This window comes from Cervus elaphus, chromosome 30 (assembly GCF_910594005.1).
Source record: "Cervus elaphus chromosome 30, mCerEla1.1, whole genome shotgun sequence".
NCBI lineage: Eukaryota > Metazoa > Chordata > Mammalia > Artiodactyla > Cervidae > Cervus > Cervus elaphus.
The window spans coordinates 52,771,730-52,792,581 of record NC_057844.1 but is presented as its reverse complement, the minus strand read 5'-3'; the positions used below and the strand labels follow the sequence as shown (position 1 = coordinate 52,792,581).

Sequence of the window (20,852 nt, the reverse complement as noted above, 5' to 3'; positions counted from 1 at the left end):
GTAGGTTTGCCACATTTTGACTATTTGGGGATATACTTTATTTCCCCACATTATACCGTCTCTGGAGTCTGGTTGTATTTTATAAGCCGTGGCATCTTACAGAGCTTCCTTTGTGGCTCAGCTGGTAAAGAATTCGTCTGCGATGCAGGAGACCTGGGTTTGATCCCTGTGTTGGGAAGATCTCCTGGAGAAGGGACAGGCTACCCACTCCAGTATCTTACATTTTTCATCCTTTTTTCCTGGTGATGCATAAGATATGGATATATCTTAAAATCCCTGGCTTTTTAGACTGATACATGATACCAGAATTTGGTGCCAGATTGGATGGTGAAGGTGAGTAAAAAGGGTGAGTCAGAGACAGCTCTGAGGATTCTAGACCAAGGGGTGAGGTGGAGATGCCATTAACTTAGACAAGAGGGAGTACAGGAGCGGGGTGAATGTGTGGAGGCTGGGCTTGTCTTTGGGCATACTGTGGTCGGGGAAGCTTTAAGATCCCTACATGGAGTTGGCTTCTGGGTATGTGACTATAGTCCTTGTCTCCCTCCCCCCACCCTTCTCTCTTTTCTTTTCCTTTTCTTTCTTTTCTCGAGGAATTGCTAAGTGGAAGTCTCTGTGCTTACATGTTTATATTATTAAATCTTAAACAACAGCTGAATGAAAAGTGCACTAGGTTAAACCATATATTTCAGAACAGGAAACTGATGCCATTGTTTAACGGGCTAATCCAAAGTCAAACAGCTCAATAAGTAGTAGAGCTGGAGTCGGCCCCAGGTTTCTTTTGAAGCCTAAGCTCTGCCACTTACTGAGTTCCAGCTACAGAGGCTTCTCAGGAACTATTACTGTGGAAAAGATGGTGACACTGTGTAATACATGAGATTGAGAGCAGATAGAACCTTGTCAGGTAAGATGTCCCAGGACAAGACTTTAGGGAAAGCAGCTGGACCACTTCCTGTGATTTGATTGTGAGCATCTCACTTTCCGCTCCTCTTCTCATCACACCGACTCCTCCAGTGTTACTTCAGCCTTTTCATGTCATCGTTGACACCCACAGACTCAGCAGCGTTTGACCATCCTGCTCCATGCATGACCCTAGTGAATGTACTTTCTTACCTTTCAAAATAATTGCTTTAGTCTATTTTCTCCAGTTGATATTCCTCCCTGCTTCCCACTTGCAGCTGGTAACCTCACCTCCTATTTGATGACAAAGTAAAAGTAGTTGAGTTCTCTCATCTTTCCATCAACAGATCTTCCATCCTCTTTGTGTCTGTTCTTATAGCCTTGGTCTTTCTTCCCTTTTGTTAAATTGAAAGGTAGCTTCTCACTCCATATGAGCCACAATCTCCCTGCTTGTGCTTTGGATCTCATTCCCCTCTTGACTGCTTAACAACGTTGCTGTTAACAACAACAACAACATTGATCCCTCCCTGTCTTCCTGCATCATTAACTAATACCTGCTTTTTTACTGTACCATCCGCATTATCATTCCTTTCTGCGGTCACATTTCGTCCTTTCTCCTTTACAGCAAAACATGAAAGATGACCTGCCTGTAGTCTCTGTCTTCATTTCTTCACTTTTCCTTGTCTTGCACTCTCGAATCAAGTTTTCATCCCCACTATTCACTGGAAACAGTGCTTGTCAATTACAGACCACAGTGACTTCCATGCAGTTAAATCCTGTAGTCACTTCTCTGTCCTCATCAAATTCAGTCTCTCTTCAACATTTGACATGCGTGACCACTCTTGACAAACTTCCTTGTGTGACACCAAGGAAGGACACACCTGTCCTCCCACACAGGCCCGCCCTCATTTCCCCTTTCCAGTTGCTCCTCCCCTTCCTCTGTGTGCTGGAATGTATACTGTTCTGCCCATGCAGGGGATCTTCTCCAGTGCTATGCCTTTAAATGCCGTCTTTTATGCCACTGATCCTCAGACCTTGCCTTGTCCATTTAAAAGCCAGGTTGATATCACAAACTTAACAGACCAAAGCAGAATTCTTGATTTCCACTATGGTGTGAGGCCTTTTTTGCAGTGAAAGTTGCTCAGTTGTGTCTTGACTCTTTGCGACCCATGGTATATAGCCTGCTAGGCTCCTCTGTCCATGGAATTCTCCAGGCCAGAATACTGGGTAGCTGTTCTCTTCTCCAGGGCTTCTTCCCAATCCAGGGATTGAACCCAAGTCTCCCACACTGCAGGTGGATTCTTTACCAGCTGAGCCACCAGGGAAGCCCAAGAATACTGGAGTGGGTAGCCTGTCTCTTCTCCGACAGATCTTCCCGACCCAGGAATCAAACCAGGGTCTCCTGCATTACAGATGGATTCTTTACCAGCTGAGCTACCAGGGAAGTTTTTAGTTTGGGGAGATATTTAATCTTTGTTATGAGAGCATTTACTTAGAAAATACCGATTAGAAAATGCCATCTAATATGGAGTGGAAGAGTGTTTTGAATCCCCTTAATATGCACAGTTTATGTTTTCACCTTTGACTTTCATCCATTTTCAGATGAGTTAATGACTAAAAACAGAAATAAACTCACTGCCCTAAAAGTTCAAGGAGATAACTGTTAACTAGCCATCTTAATTTGGGGGTACATATCCAGCCAGGACCCTTATAGGAATGTGGAGTATGTGTGTGTGTCTGTGTGCCTGTGTTTGGGGAAGCTACCGGATAGGCATAGTAGTATCTTCTTGGTACTTCCTTTGAGAATTTTTTGTTCTGAAAACAGTTCCTGACTTAGGGATAAGATTAAAACACCCTTGAATGTGTTACGGTCTGGACTTCAGAAACAGATGAATTTTTAGAAAAAACTAACCTTCAGAGAGAGTTCAGGTTTGTCTGCCTTTTGAGACTCTGACCAGGAGTACCTCCCAGACGAGGACTCACTCCTTGTTGTTGGTAGGAGCGCTTTGGAAGGAGTGCTGTGCTTCATGGTCTTACTTTGTTTGAAAGTCTGTCTGTCTGTGTTTTAATCAGCCCTATCAAATCAGTTGAACTCAATGAATTAGAATTGGTATTTCTCCAAGAGGAAGTCTAAATCTGTGCAGAGTTATCTGCTCTGTTTAGTTTTCTTCTGTTAGTGTTCAGAATCATGGGAGCATCTGAATGTTTGGAAAGCCAAACTAGACCCAGAGAGCTCTTTGCAGGGAGACTTAAAATGACTACCTGCCTGGCATGGATCGTTGTGCATTTGTGATTTCTTTGAGGGTTGGGACCCCTTTCAAATTAGTGGGCAAGATACTCAGTATCCTTCTGAGGCAAATAGAGCAGCATCAGTGTTTGTGAAAAGTGGTTTGCGGTGGTTCTGCCTTTCCTTCTCCTTCTCCTCATTCCACTTTCCCTTGATCTTCTAGTCCCTAATGCAGATGGACTCTACAGTGGTAGTGTTTTTATTATTAGAACAAAATATTGAAAATGGCTATAAAGTATTTTGAGTCCCACGGTAAAAATACCACATAAATAAAGTGAAACCCTAAGCGTTTCTGTGTCCTTTTCTAATTTTGTTTTATCTTGTTACATTTGTGCTGTTTGAAGAATATTCAGTCATTATTCCCTCTGGCAAGTTCCCCAATATGTGGAATTTTAAATACTGTCTTAATAGCAATTACTTTATTCAACAAACCTTTAGAGTACCTACTGTGTACTAGGCTGTCCCTAGGTACTAGAGATTCAGAAGTGAATGAGATGAAGGAAGTTATTGCTCTTCCAGAGTTTCCATTCTAAAAGGGGAGATAAGTACAGATTTATAAGAAATATGTAAACAAATGTATAAAGTCAGGTAGAAAACTAAATCAGCTTCTTTCTTCTATTTTCTCTCTGATACAACAGCTACACACAGCCAAAACGAAACACATCGTTAACCCCGAGCAAGCCACCTGATCTCTTCACCTTGGTTTCCTTATTTGTAAAGTATATTTACTGTTTATCTTTCAGGATTAGAGAGAGAGGATATGCATGGAAAACTCATTGTGAAATATGAGACACTATAAATGTAAAGTATTTGTACTTGATTACATTGAGTCAAAGATTTATTTATTTGATGTCCGTCAGTATTTCTGTCAGCATTGTTTGCTATTTAGATTGTAAACCACTTGAGTGTATGTCATGTCTTTTAGGGTTGTTTTAACTTTTGTGCCTCTGGTTTTGAGGGCATTCTTGGAAGACGTCAGTGCTAAATTGTTGATTGCTATTGTTCTGTAATATAGTGGAATGAATTGAGGGCAGGATTTCAAGCATCATATGGATGACTGGACTAAATAATCTTCAAAGAACCTTCTAGATCTGACATTTTATAATCCTTGACTAGAATAGTTGAAGAAAAATTATTGCCCCAGCCTTAATGGAACAAAATGCATTTTTTCTTTGGCAGTAAGTGTGATTTGGAACAAAATAAAACCATTTCTTAATGTATCAAAAGTTTCCATCTCTATGACCAGATATCTAAGCTAGTAACTGTTACACGTGTGTAAGAAACTGTGGTAGCAGAAGCAGTGTTTTTATGAATACTAGATATGTCCTCTTAAAGCACCTACCGCTGTACTCTAGAGAAGCGATGTTTGCCCTAAGCTAAACCTGTTGAGATTCTGATTATGACTGTTGCCCTGTACTAAAAGTAGTGTTTCTTTTTTCAAAGGTACGCCAACCTGTCATATGCATCAACAACCATGTATTTTGTTCAGTTTGTATCGACTTGTGGTTGAAGAATAATAGCCAATGTCCAGCCTGCAGAGTCCCCATCACTCCTGAAAATCCTTGCAAAGAAATTATTGGTAAGGGTCTATTGTAAAAACACATAGAAACTAATTTAAAACAGTGTTTAAATAGTGTCTGTCTGGAGGAAGACTGAAATAGACAACTTTTGGTGGTGTTATTTTGCCAGTATCATACTGGGTGGATTGATCATTTGGCATAATCTATATAAGTGGAGCAACTGAGGAGCATGAAGCACTGTGAGAAATTGCAAAGCCTTCTGGAACTTTGATTCTGGTAGAGGCTGTCCATGTGGATGAAGATTTAAAAAAAAAAAATTTTATTTATTTATTTGGGTGCACCAGTTCCTAACTTCAGCCAACAGCTTAAAAAGCAGACAAACAAAAAGGCCCACAGAGTTCAAACAAGCTAGTTCAGCTGGGAACATGGAGAAGGGATTCATGAATCAGTAGCCTCTAAGATTTAAGGATAGATAAATTTTCAGTTGGTGGAGGTGAGAGAGGCCATTTCTTGTAGAGGGAGCAGCATTCACTGCAGTTGGGAAACAGGAAAGTCTAGTTGGGTCTGACTGTTGAAATAAGACTGAAAAGGTAAATTAAGACTTTAGCACAGAGCATCTTGAGTGACAGACTAAATCAGGGAGTTGCTGTATGGGTGAGAAGGGTAAGGTGGGCATAATCCAAAGTGTGCTAGGAATGTTACTCAGGTGATGATACATAGCTTGGGCTCCAGGGGAGAAACAGGACATGAGTAGGTCAGACTCTTGCCCAGGTGAGGGAGAATGTGAATCTGGATTAAGGGTATGAAAAAGAGCATTCAGTGCTATAGTCACATAGGTAAAGTGGGGTGGGGGGAAGGTGGCAGTGATAAAACTTGAGCTGGAAGATTCTTGGAAAATGAACCATTTAAAGAGATTTTATAGTGTTATTTCTTTTAGATTGTTAAAATGATTTTTGTTTCTGTTTTAGGAAAAATTGAAAGTGAATTGATGATAGCATGAATCATAGGGGAAAAACCTTTCATCTTCGTAATAGTCCCAAGTTAGGGAAAATGGACTTAGATAAAATTTTTACAATAGAAAGGAAGATATATATGCTAGAACGAAAGAACCACCATTGGAACTTTGAAACTAAATGATCTGAAAGTGAATCAGAGGTGGCTCCAAGATTTCTCTCTTGGGTACCTGGCTGAAGTCTTATAAAGGAATATTTCTCTGCTGTGCTGCAAACTGGAGTGTTAATCTCTCGGCCTCTAATTTTTTATCTGCACTGATCTTTACCAGGAGTCAGGTCTTTCCTTGCAGACTATGAGCTTTGTTGATTAAAATAATTTAAATGTTTTTTCCCAGCTTCTTTTCACATCCCTTCTTTCTTCATTCATTTGTATCTAAGTGATATTTCATAATTTCTCTGAAGTAAAATGGCTCATCCTTCCTTGCATTTGGATGGAGTCCCCTGAAAAAGAACATTTGTAAATGCCTTTGTTATCATGATGCTAAGAAGTACAAAGAAGGTAACCACAGGATAAGTGAAGAGCTCTCAGGAAGAATACATTTTGAGTGTGTATATGTGAGTTATTGTGGGCATACAATTAATGCTGTGATTTATAATCCATCATAACTGGGTGGTTAGTCAATGAAAAGACACATTCATCTTTTCAGTTGTGTTACTAGTAACTTTATATATTTGAATACATTAGTTACAATAATATATATTATAATATATAAAGATAATATATTTGATAATTATATATAGATAATATTGATTTATACAACACATAATATTTTAATTATACAGCTTATTGGTTAGATGTAATCACTGATTTTATCATTAACAGTTGTCTGGTATTCAAAATTTGCGATAGTCCAAATGAGTTAATAAAATATAGCCTTTGCCTTCATTGAGTTTAGTAAGATACACAGGTAAGTAAACATAACATGATATTTTACTGAAGGTATTTCTGATGGTGTTACTTATTTTTTCTCAGAATTGAAGTATAGAAAAGGATGGCAGCACAAGTGGATGTAAGAAAAAGGAGAGGAATTAGGCTAGAGAACTACATAGAACAATAAGGAAAGGGTTCATTTTAATTTTCATTCTACCCAAATCAGAATGAAAGGTTAGATTTTTTTTTTTTTTGGTCCCTATAGGAGGAACAAGTGAAAGTGAGCCTATGCTAAGCCATACAGTCAGGAAGCATCTTCGGAAAACTAGACTTGAATTACTCCACAAAGAATATGAGGTAAATACTAAGTAAAATGTTAAATGATGACAGCATTGAATTCTAGGTAAAACTGAGCTATCAATCTGGACTTCTTAGAGTAAGTATCCAATGAAATCTTAAATGCCAGTTTAAAAATATCTTATTTGATGAATTCTTTTTTTCTTTCCTGTTTCAAATATGGAAACTTTTTCTTGCTTTTAATTTTAAATTTGTCCTCAACAGAAACATCATTTTTTTTCTTTTCTGTATATTTTATTTTATTTTTCTATTTATTTTTATTAGTTGGAGGCTAATTACTTTACAATATTGTAGTGGTTTTTGTCATGCATTGACATGAATCAGCCATGGATTTACATGTATTCCCCATCCCGATCCCCCCTCCCACCTCCCTCTCCACCCGATTCCTCTGGGTCTTCCCAGTGCACCAGGCCTGAGCACTTGTCTCATGCATCCAGCCTGGGCTGGTGATCTGTTTCACCCTAGATAATATACATGTTTTGATGCTGTTCTCTCGAAACATCCCACCCTCGCCTTCTCCCACAGAGTCCAAAAGTCTGTTCTGTACATCTGTGTCTCTTTTTCTGTTTTGCATATAGGGTTATCGTTACCATCTTTCTAAATTCCGTATATATGTGAGAAACATCATTTTTTAAGTTGCTCCATCAAGAAGTTGGGAGATAAAGGAAATTCTCATGTAGAAGTCAGTCTTCCAACCCCATGAGGTGTTATGAATGCAAACAAGTACTATAACCTTCATTCTGTGTTTGTTTCTACTTGTAAATTCACTGCTAATTATAAGTCTGATAAGTACTGGTAAAGAAAATATACTTATGTCAGCTTCTGACAAAGAGATTTTGGTTTGAGATATGCTATTGCTTAATTGTTTTTTTTTTTTTTGGCATGTTTTAAAAAACATTTTTTAAAAGTTTGTTGAATTTTTAAAACATGTTTTAAAAAAATTAAGGTGTATATTTAAGGTGTACAACATGTTTTGATAGACATATACATGGTGAAGTGATGACTTTGGTCAAGCTAATTAGCATAGCCATCTCACATAGTTACTGTGTATGTGTGGAGGGGGGGTCAGTGAGGGCACCTGAAATCTACTCAGCAGTGTCCAGTAGACGTACAATATTATTACGTATAGTCATCATTGCTATATAGTAGGTCTCTAGACTATCTCTAGCTGCAACTCTGTACCCCTTGAACCATCTCCCCATTTTCCCCACCTTCCATGCTTGGTAACCACTGTTTAACTCTGCTTTTATGTGTTTGACTCTCTTAGATTCCACATGTATGTGAGATCATGCAGTTGTTTTCTGTATGTGATTTGACATGCAGGTGATTTGACATGGTGATAGAATTTTTTATAAATTAGCTTCATGCTAATGGATATACATACTTTTGAATAAACATTAAGTCCAGTTGTCATTTTATATTGACTAAATGGGGGATAATATTGCTCTCTTCCTTTGACACAAAATATCTTTAAATTACACTACATAATTGGAAACCAGTTCAGCTGCTTCAAAAATTTTTTGAAATAAAACAGGGCATAGATAAATGACTGAATAAATGTTCATTCATGTGTGTTTTCTTATTTATACTTATTTATTCACTAATTTATTCAAACAAGTAAAGCCCTTTTCTCATTTTATGATGCCATTTAACTCAAAACATATTGTAATTTAAAATAATAAATAATTCTGTGTTAACTCTAAAATGTATCCTTATTTATGTAATGAATATTTATCACACTAGTTGCTAATCAAATTAATGCTTTAGGAGATTGCTGGAATGTTGAAGTTTATTTTCTGAGAACAGAATTCCTAACAATTTTAGTTTAAGGTGAAATATCCATTATAGATGAATAAATGGTATCACAGAAGAGAGTTATAGCCCCAAATGTTTTGTTGCTGGATTCAAGGTGGTTCTACATGGGAAAACTAATATTTGAAATAGTCACAGTAGTAGTTAAAGAGCTAGAATGTAGAAGAGTTCAAAATTACAGGTATTATTCTGACATGGAAAGTGAAAGGACATGGTATATAGTTTTACTTCTATATGAAGCAAAAGAGAGACATCAGCCAAAACTGCAGATTTCCTTGATCAAAATGGTATTTTTAAATGCCCCTTAGTAAAGGAATTAAACATGCCTCAGAATTTTTTTCTGAGGAATCTACTTCTTTGTTGAATTCATGTGACTTTTCATATTTTCTGAATATTTAAAATGGAATTAAAGATTTGATATTTTCATTTTTTTAATCATGAACGATCATTGAATTAAAAGCAATAGAGATGCCAATTTTTATCAGTCAAAATACATTTTGAGAATTTCAGCTGTATGTGACTTTCTGTCTACAGAGTTATTCTGATGCATAAAGAATCTATGTATCTACAGGATTCTGGATGTACATTTTACAGACACGTTGACTTCAGTCTAGCATGGGTATGTGTTCAGTGTCTGTGTCTACCTGATGGCTATGCAATGCTTTTTCAGGATGAAATAGACTGTCTGCAGAAAGAGGTAGATGAGCTTAAGAGTAAAAATCTCAGCTTGGAATCACAGATCAAGACTATCCTGGATCCTTTAACCTTGATGCAGGGCAACCAAAATGAAGATAAACTTCCAGTTGCAGATACTCCAAGTAAAATTGACCCAGAAACTGTAGCAGAGTGGAAGAAAAAGCTTAGAACAGCTAATGAAATCTATGAAAAAGTAAAAGATGATGTCGATAAGCTAAAAGAGGTAAGTTGTGGTTGTGTTTAAAATTCTGTAGTATTTTAAGTACCCTCAAAAGAATAAATAGCCATACTATTTTGAGTCATCCTTTAGATGATTTGGGGAGAAAGGACAAATCCCTGGATGAGCATTTATAAACAATAAGAAAACTTTTTCTCCTTAAATCTTAATAGCTGCCAAGAAATATCAGGTGGTCCCATTTGTAATTGGAGACTGTAATTGGAGACTTTGTAGTGCCTCTGTATGAATTTACATCTTCTTGTGGAATAACGACATCAGTTTAAAGGTTATGTTTTTGTTTCCCCTCTTTGTGATTTGGCTTCCTTTTTTTTAAAAGCTTATGTCAGTAACTGCCATGTATGCATAAAGACAGAACTGTCTGTTTCCCTACCTATAAAATGAAAGGTTTGGACCATCTTTTTTCTAGCACTCCCTTTCTCTGATGTTTTAATATTGTAAATAGTTAAAGACTTACTAATACCAAGAGAACTGTGAGTGATGGCTTTAGACTACTCCATGCGAAAGAATATTGTGGCTGAGAGGCAGTTTAATTTTTTCAGTTATTCTTCATCCAGGCAAGAAGATAGAGAAAGCATAGAGGAAAAGGGCAAACCTCTAGGATTTTCCAATCTAGGAAAGGAGATGAATTCCATGGCATCAGCGTTAGAGGTAATGAAGTGATGAAGAGCTGTGCTGGCTAGAGGGACTAGCCTTTTTGTCTTGGCTTCAGGTTTATCCACAGTGGAGGCCTGTTGTGCTGAACAGAGATGGGTTTGTGGTATCCAGGTTCACAGCCCCCTATTCAACCTATCTGCATTCTCTTAAAATACTGTTACTGTGCTGAACTACTGAATTGCACCTCCCGAAATCATTAATGCTCGACATGATATTTTAGAGATATGCTGCCACATACCGGCTCTCTGATACTCAGTGAGATTAAGTAGCAGAGAATTATCTACAACTTAGTGTGAATACTAAGTCAAATTGCATACCCACGTATAAAATAAATGCCATTTGGGCTCAGAGAAGGCCAAGATGAGAGAAAGTTGGGAACATAGTGCTTTCAGAGAAAAAAGAAACTATGGATGTAATTGCACTGAGTTTGCTACAAGTCTAGGGGAAGCATATTGTTCTCTGGTTTATAGTGGCCTCCATTTCCGTGTGTGTTTGTGAAGGGAAGAGGACATGAAAAGGAAAGCTAGCTGAGAAGTCACAGTGTTATCAATCAGCCGTGTCCTCATCAACTTTCCTTCTTGATCTATCAGTAATTTCTGTATGGTCTCTTTTATATTATTGAATTTCATTAAAATATTTGGCAATAAATGCTTCTTAGAGCATGAAGATATGTATGAAAACTCTACTCTGAGCTTATAAAAGTGGTATAAGGAAAAAAAAAGAGTGGTATAAGGGATGTATGTAAAAGAAAAGTACATAAAGTACAGTTTTTCTTTGTTCTTTTAAAGATCATGTGTTAAATTCGATACCCAAAGCCATCTTGAGACTTCACAATTATTTGGGATACTTGAAAAGCCCATTTTGGATACCTAGTGAAGGAATTAGGTAGAACTAGGCAATAAACTGGAACATAAACTAAAAAAACATGGACTACAGAGGCAAAACTTTACAAAATAACAGCATACTATAAAACAAATATAGGAATATAGGAATTCTGAAGATTCAGAATAAAGGACTACCTAGATTGAGTGAAATGGACTTTTTTCCTCATGTTTCCAAGACAGTGAGTTTTGAACCATTATGAAGCCAGTGTTGAGATTGCAAAGTATAATAGTTAGCTGAAGTCTTTATTACTCTTTTAGGTGCAACAAATAGGCAGAACTCTCCCCTTTGTAATTTTACCCATCCAGTTCTCCTGAACTTGAAAATATCTCTGATAATTGAGGGTTAGCCAGCCTATAAAGAGCATCTTAGAAAGCCTCAGGACTGGTGAGAGACCTTGTCAAGGGGGATAGGGAAAAGAAATCAAATGAGGTTCTAATTTAAGCTTGTCATTCATCATCAAAAAGCATTCACTAAGTGCCTCCTCTTACAGTGCTATGCTTGAGGGCTTAATTCATTGTGTGTGTGTGTGTGTGTGTGTGTGTGTGTGTGTATGAGGAAGTATATTACCTTTCCTATGTCTTCAGAGGGGCAGTAATGGTGTTTATCAGTCACTTAAAGAATTAACTCTCCATAGTCCTGGTTGGTTTGCATCCATGAAGATAAGCAGGTACTCAGAATCCAAATGGAACCTGTTTACATCTGAGAGAGTTAAGCTTGGTGTTCAAAAGAGTGTTGTCTGTCCTGCTTCTCTTGTCACCCTCTTGGGGCATTTGTGTGTGGATGGGCAAGTAATATAGTCAAAAATTCTAGAAATTATTGGTCAGATTTTTAAAATCTGTTTTCAGATTTTCTTAGTTTAAACCTTTTTGTTGACAGTTGTTCTGACACATTGAATGTTAATAGTGAGAGAATTAATTTCTCTTGCTAGGTTAGTGAGATTGGTTCCTAGCCTGTGGAGTCTTATTTTTTGTTGGAATTCAGAAACACAGTGACTAGCGGATTTAAAAGAAGTCACTTTTAAGAAGATTCTACAACAGACACTCTACTTTTGGGGCTGCCCTGGATCAATACTGAGCCTCTAGATTTTCTAGCAATAAATATTTTGTCAGGCAGTTTTTAGGTATCATGCAACTCAAAAAAGGAAATTATACTTGGGATTAAAAAAAAAAATCAAAAGAGAATCCATACAATTTATTAGAAAATATTGATCCAAGAAGTTGTGAGCCAGAGCATTTGGGAAAGCCATTTTGAAGAAAGTAGGCAAGTAGTTTAACAATATTAGATATGCTATCACTAAAAACTTTTTAAATAGCAACCAAAAATCAATCTCATAGTGCAAGATACTTAACCATTAGTTTTGTGAATAATTGCATGTGGTATATTGTTACCATGCTTAGAGTATTCAGTTACGTGAAAAAGGAAAAAAAAAAATGTCGTTAGTTTAGTCCCTTAACGACTCTAAGCTAACTAACATAGCTCTGTTTGTTTCCCTGGATAGAAGATTTGCAAAGTGCTTGGGGAATTTGGATTAAAAATGCGTGATCGTGTTCAGTTTCCCAAGTCATTCCCAATGGTGATTTTAAGTTTCTGAAGACATGCTCTAGTATTCAGTTTTCTCATACTGTTGCTCTAAAAAATACAGATGGCTCATGTCATAATTTTTACACATTTGTTTTTAACTTGTGCTTAATTATTTTCAACACTTTTTTTTTTTTAAGGCAAATAAAAAATTGAAATTGGAAAATAGTGGCCTGGTGAGGGAGAATTTACGACTGAAAGCTGAAGTTGATAACAGATCACCTCAGAAGTATGTATTTTGCTCATAGAGCAATGTTTCAGGTTATGTCAATGTTTTAGAATAAGCTGCTGTTACATTATGTTTTTCACTGGATTCTTTGTTGAAATATGTAAGTTTAAATAGAATGTCTTACCTGTAAATGTCAAGTGTATATTTAGGTTATTGGTAAAATCTTAGTCTCAGTTAACGCTAGTGTCGGAAGAAAGGATTTCCTTCTTATCCTTTTCCTTTACCTAATTATCAAGAGGTTTGTTTTATGTGACCTAAGACTGGTGAGCCTCCACTTGGTTTTACATATAACTGTTTAATGATCCTAACAATGAGTAGGGAGACTAACATGATGCCTTTTGGATATTTTTTGAAATAATCTTAATGATAGTTAAAATTCATCCATTGCTTTGTCTTTACCAGGTACAACAATCTGTGATATAGAACTACTACTATTCTCCATTTACAGATGATTAAATGGAGATTTAGAGGTCAAATTAATTTTTCTAAATCTTCACAGCTAGTAAGTGGTGGAAATAGGATTCAAACCCAGGTAGTCTAGCCCCAGAGCTGTGATCTGTTACATTACACTGAAAGCTGTTACACTACCCATTACCCTAAAAAACCTATCTGAAATAGAATTTAAGGCTTCATTTGTTGAATTTTGTACTGATTTGAACTGTACAATTAAATGAATTCTTTTATAATGGGGATATTTTCACTCCATTCCAAAAGATACAAGATTGCAACATTTTGAACAGTTAGTTTAAAATGCTAAGAAACAGTTGAGAAGACTTGAAGATTAAGAAAACATGAGAGAGAGCACTTGAGGTTGTTACTCTTCTAGGGGGAAAAAAAAAGACAAGTGAAAAGAAAATGTGGCCCCCATCCCTCTGAGGAGTGGCATATCAGAATTCCACACTTTCTTCCTGTCTAGCCATTTTCTCCTAGTGGAAAAAGACAAGAAAGGCATAAACAAACAATGGAAATTTATCCTACCAGAGGTAGTTCTCTGCTTGTCATTTGAAAAGGAGAAAATATTGCCCTCAGTAAAACCAACTGTGGTATCAGGAAATGGTAGAAGTAAACCATAATTACTCAAAGCAGAGATAACTAACCAATAGAGAAAGAAGCATAGCTTTTACTTTTAAATAGTTCCTTCCCCTGTGCTCTCCAACCTCATTTTTCTTTTCACTTCAGATAATGTCCTACTTTGATGAATTAGTGAAATAAGTTTAGGAAGTGTTGCCATTAATATATGGTGGTTTGAATCTCTGCTCTTCTTATTTATTGGCAGCTCGCCTTGCCAGTCATAATAATGTTTGTCCATTAGCCATTTCCCACAGCAGGCTGAATGGAACTAAAGCCATTTTGTTCGTAGCTTTTATTTCTTGAAAAGTTGCCCACCAGATTTCAGATTGAGCACTAGCCACCAGGATGTTTTGTTTTTAAATATCCTTGATTCCTACCTGATAAACAACTGAAGAATCTCACCTAAAGAAACCTCACCTCTGTCTGTTCTCACAAGCAGTCACACTTCTGAATCTCATATCAGTTTGCAATGCACTGAGGTATTAGAAGCGTGGCATTTGTTTACCTCTGCATCACCAAACCCCAGTGGGCGTCAGAGAGACACTGACCGCAGCTGAAAATATCCAGATCTGGTTCACTTGAGGAACACTCTTACTTGTATTGAAAACAATATGAAATTTTGAGAGTTTAAAAGTAAATGCAAGCAAACAGAAGCTATCCATTCCATTTCATTTCCTTGATTAGGAAGTGCCTTGACCAATTACTTTTCTCCTCTACTTGGTTAGTTGTCAAGGTGTACTTTTTACACATGTGGCCTTAGTGTCTAATGTATCTTTCAGGTTGTTCAGACATACTCTACGAATCAGGCAGAAGAGAGAGCTTTAAAATTTAGATACTAGAGAGGGAAAAAAATTAGGAAGGTGCATTTGTTAGCTGGGCTGCCATAACAAATACTATAGACAGGGTGGCTTAAACATTGGATATTTATTTGCTTATAGTTCTGGAAGCTAGAAATCCCAGGTCAAGGTTCAGCAGTTTGGGTTTCTGACAAGGGCTCTCTTTTTGACTTGCAGTCAGCCACCTTCTCACTATGTCTTTGCATGTCAGAGAGAGAGTGTGTACTCTGGTCTCTCTTCTTATGCGGACACCAGTCCTGTTGGATTAAGGCCTCCTCTTTATGGTCTCATTTAACTTTAATTACCTCCTAAAGACCCTGTCTCTAAATATAGTCATACTGAGGGTTAGGGCTGCAACAGATGAATTTGGTGGGGGAGTGGGGGAAGAATGGGAACACAATTCAGTCCATGGCAGAAGGTATTTCTTTTAAGGACTTGTGTGTGTGCTCTGTTGCTTAGTTGTGTCCAATTCTCTGCGACCCCATGAACTGTAGCCCACCAGGCTCCTCTGTCTATGGGGATTCTCAGGCAAGAATACTGGAGCAGGTTGCCATTTCCTCCTACAGGGGATCTTCCTGACCCAGGGATCGAACCTGCATCTCCATGTCTCCTGCATTGGCAGGCAAGTTCTTTATCACTATGCCACCTGAGAAGCCCCCCTTTTAGCACAGTCGAGCAAATATCATGCTGTTGCCCCAAAACTAGACTACAGTCCAGTGTGAACAAAGGGAACTTAGACATTTACATTGATTTCAAGTAAATAGTATTGTATAAAAGTAATGTATTTTATGATTTTTAAAAACAGTGGTATAATCTTTAAAATGAAATCTGGATTTAGTCTCTCTCTTCTAATTTGTTTTACCTGAAGAAAACCATCTGCCTGCCCTTTCGGTTTTCTCTAACATGGGCTTCTAAGACTTATTTGATATTCGGAACTCAAGAGGTGGTGATAGTGTCCTTTAGTTTGCAAGACTGGTATATGAAGAAAAGCCATTCTTCCAGCCAGCCCAGAAATACTGAACATGTATTTACTTGACAGTATCCTCGATACTTTGAACTGTACAGAATACTGTTTCTGACCCCTAAAGTTGGTTAGGTTCCCCTTACTATCTTGTACTTTCCCTTTTTAACACATAATCACAATTACTAATAATTAGTGTTTCGTGTATTTATTTCAATGAATATTAAAGTTTTGTGAAATTATTCCAGTGAATTCAATCCTGAATATTCATTTGAAGGACTGAAGCTGAAGCTGTAATACTTTGGCCATCTGATATTAAGAGCCGACTCATTAGAAAAGACCCTGATGCTAGGAAAGATCTGAGGGCAGGAGGAGAAGGGGGTGACAGAGGATGAGATGGTTAGATAGCATCACCAACTCAATGGACAGGAATCTGAGCAAACTCAAGGAGATAGTAAAGGATGGGGAAGCCTGGAATACTGCAGTCCATGGGGTCACAAAGAGTCAGACATGACTTAGTGACTGAACAACAACAACTATTACTTATTTCATATTTTTCTGAGTGAGGGCTATAAAACTATAGTTTTATTCACTATTATAGCCATGCATTTTATAGAGTTCTGCTCCTAGTATATATATCTGTTGAGTAAATGAATAAAAATGTAGCTCCTGAGAGAATTCCCCTTCCATTTTGCCAAAGATTTAATGAAGAAATTGAGTAATTTTTCCTGTTCCTCTTCTCCATCTCCCATTTAATGGGGGATCCCAAGAGTGTCACACCTCCACATAGTAAGAAACAAAAATAAGAAGCTGAAGGAAGGTAGAACTGCGTTTCTCCTATTCCTAAACTGTGCCTAGAAGTGTGGATATATTTGTCCTTGATAGAGTTAGGAGTTCCTTAGTGATTTTTTAGCTTCAAATATTATGAAGCTTATTAATGACTTGTAAAGCATTTGAAAGTATGATGCCCTGTCTCCAAGGCCACTCTGTTCACTTGTGCCATTCTTTTTGCTCTAGTCTCACTGGGCAGAGTTTGTGCCATGTTGCCACCTATTTTGAGGCTTAAACAGAGCAGCTGGCCTATGCCCTTAGCTTCTAACTTATGTTAATAGTGTAGGGTATGAAATATATATGTACATATACTAAATTTTGTATACATAGAATTCCATAGGTCATTTAAATCAAACTTGGTTATAATTGGATTAATAATGGCTTTCCTTTCTATAAGTATGTATTCGGTAATGTTATTGTATCTTTAGTGAGATCTGTGGGTTTGATAGTGTTTCCCTGCAAGCATCATTTTCACTGCCCAGCAACACTAAGACTTATCATTATGGATCCGTTTATACCCATGCCTCAGCAACTTCTGGAGGAAGATGAATGCTCCAGATACTCCTGGGTGGTGATCAGTATTCTATTAGGACATGAAAAGAAGTGTTCTGAGTAGGACAGAATAGACTTCATAAATCATAAGCTGTACGTTCTTCCCCTCTTGCTGTGTTTGTGTTCCTTGAGCCATCTCATCAGCTCCCATGGCTTTAATAATCATTTTCTTAATATGTCAGCGATTACAAAATAAAATCTAAATCATTGGCCTTGCCTTTTCTCCTAAACTGTAGATTCATGTTTCCTTCTGTTTATTTTATACTTTCACTCAAGATCCTATACCTTAAATTCACTGCACAGCACAAGAGTTAAATAAATGCCTAATTCTGGAGACAGACTACCTGGTTTCAAGTTTCCCTTCTTCCACTCTCTCCTTCCCCTACCCAATTCAATTTTCACTATACTCAAAATGTTTTTTTATGAAGTGTAAATCACACTATTAAATCTCTTATCTGAAACTGTCCAGTGTTTTCCTAAAATACAATCCGGACACTTTACCATCTAGTCACGATGCTTGCCTGTTCCATCTCATTCCTGTAGCTTATCCTGCTCTAGCCATACCGGCTGCCTTCTGTTTCTAAAACATGCTAGAATTTTTCCCTCTGCTAGAATGTCCACATCTTTATATGGCTGTCTCCTATTACCAGATTCAGAGAGGCTTTTCCTGATCATTCCATCTAAAGCAGTCCTCTGAAGTTGTCCCTATGACCTTTCTCTTGTGGAGTTTAGAACGGAGAAGACAGAACAAGAGGTCAAGCAACTAAACAAACACGGTAATTTCAGACAGTAATAAGGGCTAAGAAGACAGGTAATACTGTAACATTGGTTGTGCATTAACTATGGGCTCTGTTATAAGTACATCTCAAGTTTTAACTCATTTAACCTCACCCACCTATTAGATAGGTACTACTACTAGCTCCATTTCACAAGATAAACACTGAAGTACAGAAAGTTTAAATATCTTCCCCCAAGTCACAGTGCTAGAAGGTAGACAAAGACAGAGTTCAGCTCTAGAGAGTCTGACTCCAGAGTCTGTGCTAATAATCATATGCTGTATTACTTCACCATGCCATGATTTTATCACTGCAGTTAAGACTGAGGCAGGAAGTGGAAGGTGCAGAAGCAGAGGGCCGCTTCCTTCCTAGCTTCCCTCCCTCCTTCTCTCCCTTCGTTCCTTCCCTTTCTTTAACATTTAACGGTGGCTTTATGAGGTGAATGCTTGAAAATATTCAACATGAAATTTAATTTACTCCACACTAATGTTTGCAAATACATTGTTAGCAATTCTTAAATATTTCAAATCAACTAACTTGAAGTACAGAAGGCTTGTTCTCAAATAACTCTTCTGAGGTGACATGAAATCTGAATGAAGCCTATATGACTTGATTCTAGCCTTGCTGCCCATCTCCTTCACTTGCAAAACCCCAGCACCTGAAAGGCACGTGATACATACTTGTTGAATAATTAAATAAATAGATAAATAACATTCGATAAATTACTTGACCTGTTGGGGCCATTACTTTCTTTATGTAAAATGCGTATAATGTACCACTTTGAAGATGAAATAATTGTATGTCCTTGGCACACCAGGTAGCACAGAGAACTGGTAGAGGTTTGTGTCTAAATAACTGGATCTGTTATCCATCCCACACTAGAGATTGTTTATCCTCTGGCTTTGTTTCTGTCCTCGTTAATGGCTCTACAACTTACCTGGTTGCCCGAGATAAAAACCTCAGTCTTCCTTTCCTGTGTTTTCCACCACTTCTTCTCATCCCATTCCTTATTGTCCAGTATATTCTATCCTATCCATTAAATTCCTATGTAATGACTCTTCTTCTTGTTCCCACTAGTTTTGATCCACATGGTTTCGTGCTTAGCCAATTTTAATAGCCCTCTGACTCATTGCTCTTGTCCTGTCACAGCTCTGGAGCATGTGCTGAATGTTGCCTGAATTCTAGAATATAAATTTGCTCATCTCACTCTTGTTAATAACCTTGGGCGATTTCCCATTGTTCATAAGTTGAAGGCAGGATTTCTTAGGATAGTACATGAGCCTCTTTACTAATAGGACTTTAGCTTAGCCTTCTTAGCCTCTCTTTAGCCTTCTTCTTCATGTACGCTGCTGTGGCCATGATGAATTTCTCACTGGGCCTAGATTTGCATGTGGTGACATGTACCTTTGCTCATGTCTTTTCCTTTGCCCCTGGTCCTCTCCATTAGCCTTTCATTTTTTATTCAGCTTGATTAATCCCTACCCATCCTTTGAGACTGAGCCCAGTTGTCATTTTGTCTATAAGGCTCTCTTAAGATTTCCTATTGTTCTTTGTATTGTTTTAAGGATTATGCTGTATACTGATCAGTTCCTTGACTGTCATGCTCAGTTAATCTTCCAACTCCTTGGAATTAAGACTTTTTTTTTGGCCATGTCACATGGCTTGCAGGAAGTTAGTTCCCTGGCCAGGGATGGAATCCATGCCCCTGCGATGAAAGTGCAGAGGTCTAACCACTGGACTGCCAGGGAATTCCCATGACTTTTTTTGTGTGTATGATGAACTGAGTGTGTATCTATATAAAGTGTGTATGTGTATTTTCCTCTGGGACATAGCAAAAGGACAGAGCATTCTCACACTCTAATGCTTTACACTGCTGCGTGGAGGGAACGGCCCAGGGAATTAAGACTGGAGCTTTCTTGAAGCTTAAGGTATATAGGGTTTAAGAAGGCAGAGAGGGATTCCCGGCATTCTCCAAATGAGGAGAGCAGAGGGATTTCCTGAAGTCTTCCAAAATTGTCCTAGAGACTGAGAGTTTGAGAGAGGAAGAGAGGAGACAGTGTCAGGGCTTGTGTTTTGAGTCTGAGTCTCCTCAGTTGGACAGGTTTTCCTGCCCTTACCTGTCTCCATGCTGACTGTGAGCTGTGCCTCTTCCTAGTTCACAGGTCTAAACTCTTCCTCAGCCGTGTCTCGAGACATACCACCAGTACCGTGCCTGGCTTCAGCTTCCTCAGCAACATCTCTGCTCTTGCTGGCCTCGGCTGTTCTCTCTTCCTGACCTTTTCTGGCCTTTTTTGTTTCTCATGATTCTGCTCTGACAAACACAATGATTCCTGGTATTTGACCCCAGCCTGATCCGCTGACTGATTCTGCTATGCCCTTTGGTTTTCCCGGAAGGGGAACTTGTAGACTGTCAGGGGAGCCTGATGATACCCTGGGGCCAGGCTGTGACAGCTGGGTGTGCTCAGGCCCCTCAGCCGCCCGAGGGGCCCTTCTCTGGATATTCAGCTAATTGGGGGTGGACAGTTACTGCAGTTTTCTGTCACCTCGTCTTTATTGTATTGATAAGATATTTTAGGAGCCTGCAGTGCATGCTAATGACTAAGCGGTAAGGTTGTCAGAAAGATTAGGAGCTGCTTGAGAACAAGGATAATGTCCTTTTGTTTTCTTCCTCATCGCCCCTCAGCATATATTAGTCTTCAGTAACTGTCATCTGAGTAATAATTACAGAGTGGCTGGATCACAGTTTTTTGTTTTATTTTGTTTCATATTGTTCCTCATGCTGAGAGAG

The 20,852-nt window shown here is 38.1% G+C and overlaps 1 protein-coding gene across 3 annotated transcripts in view; it reads left to right on the top strand.

Annotated features, from left to right (window-relative positions):
• Positions 1–20,852, top strand: part of OBI1 (ORC ubiquitin ligase 1) — a 40,050-nt gene that overhangs the window by 7,823 nt on the left and 11,375 nt on the right. The window contains exons 2-6 of one of the 3 annotated variants that reach the window (XM_043892095.1): positions 3,823–3,898; positions 4,628–4,763; positions 6,854–6,945; positions 9,428–9,676; positions 12,949–13,037. In XM_043892095.1, the coding sequence (XP_043748030.1) occupies positions 3,823–3,898; positions 4,628–4,763; positions 6,854–6,945; positions 9,428–9,676; positions 12,949–13,037 (642 nt within the window). Of the gene's footprint in view, positions 1–3,822; positions 3,899–3,966; positions 3,986–4,627; positions 4,764–6,853; positions 6,946–9,427; positions 9,677–12,948; positions 13,038–20,852 lie in introns of those variants that run through there. The other 2 variants (XM_043892097.1, XM_043892096.1) reach the window with 2 other exon arrangements.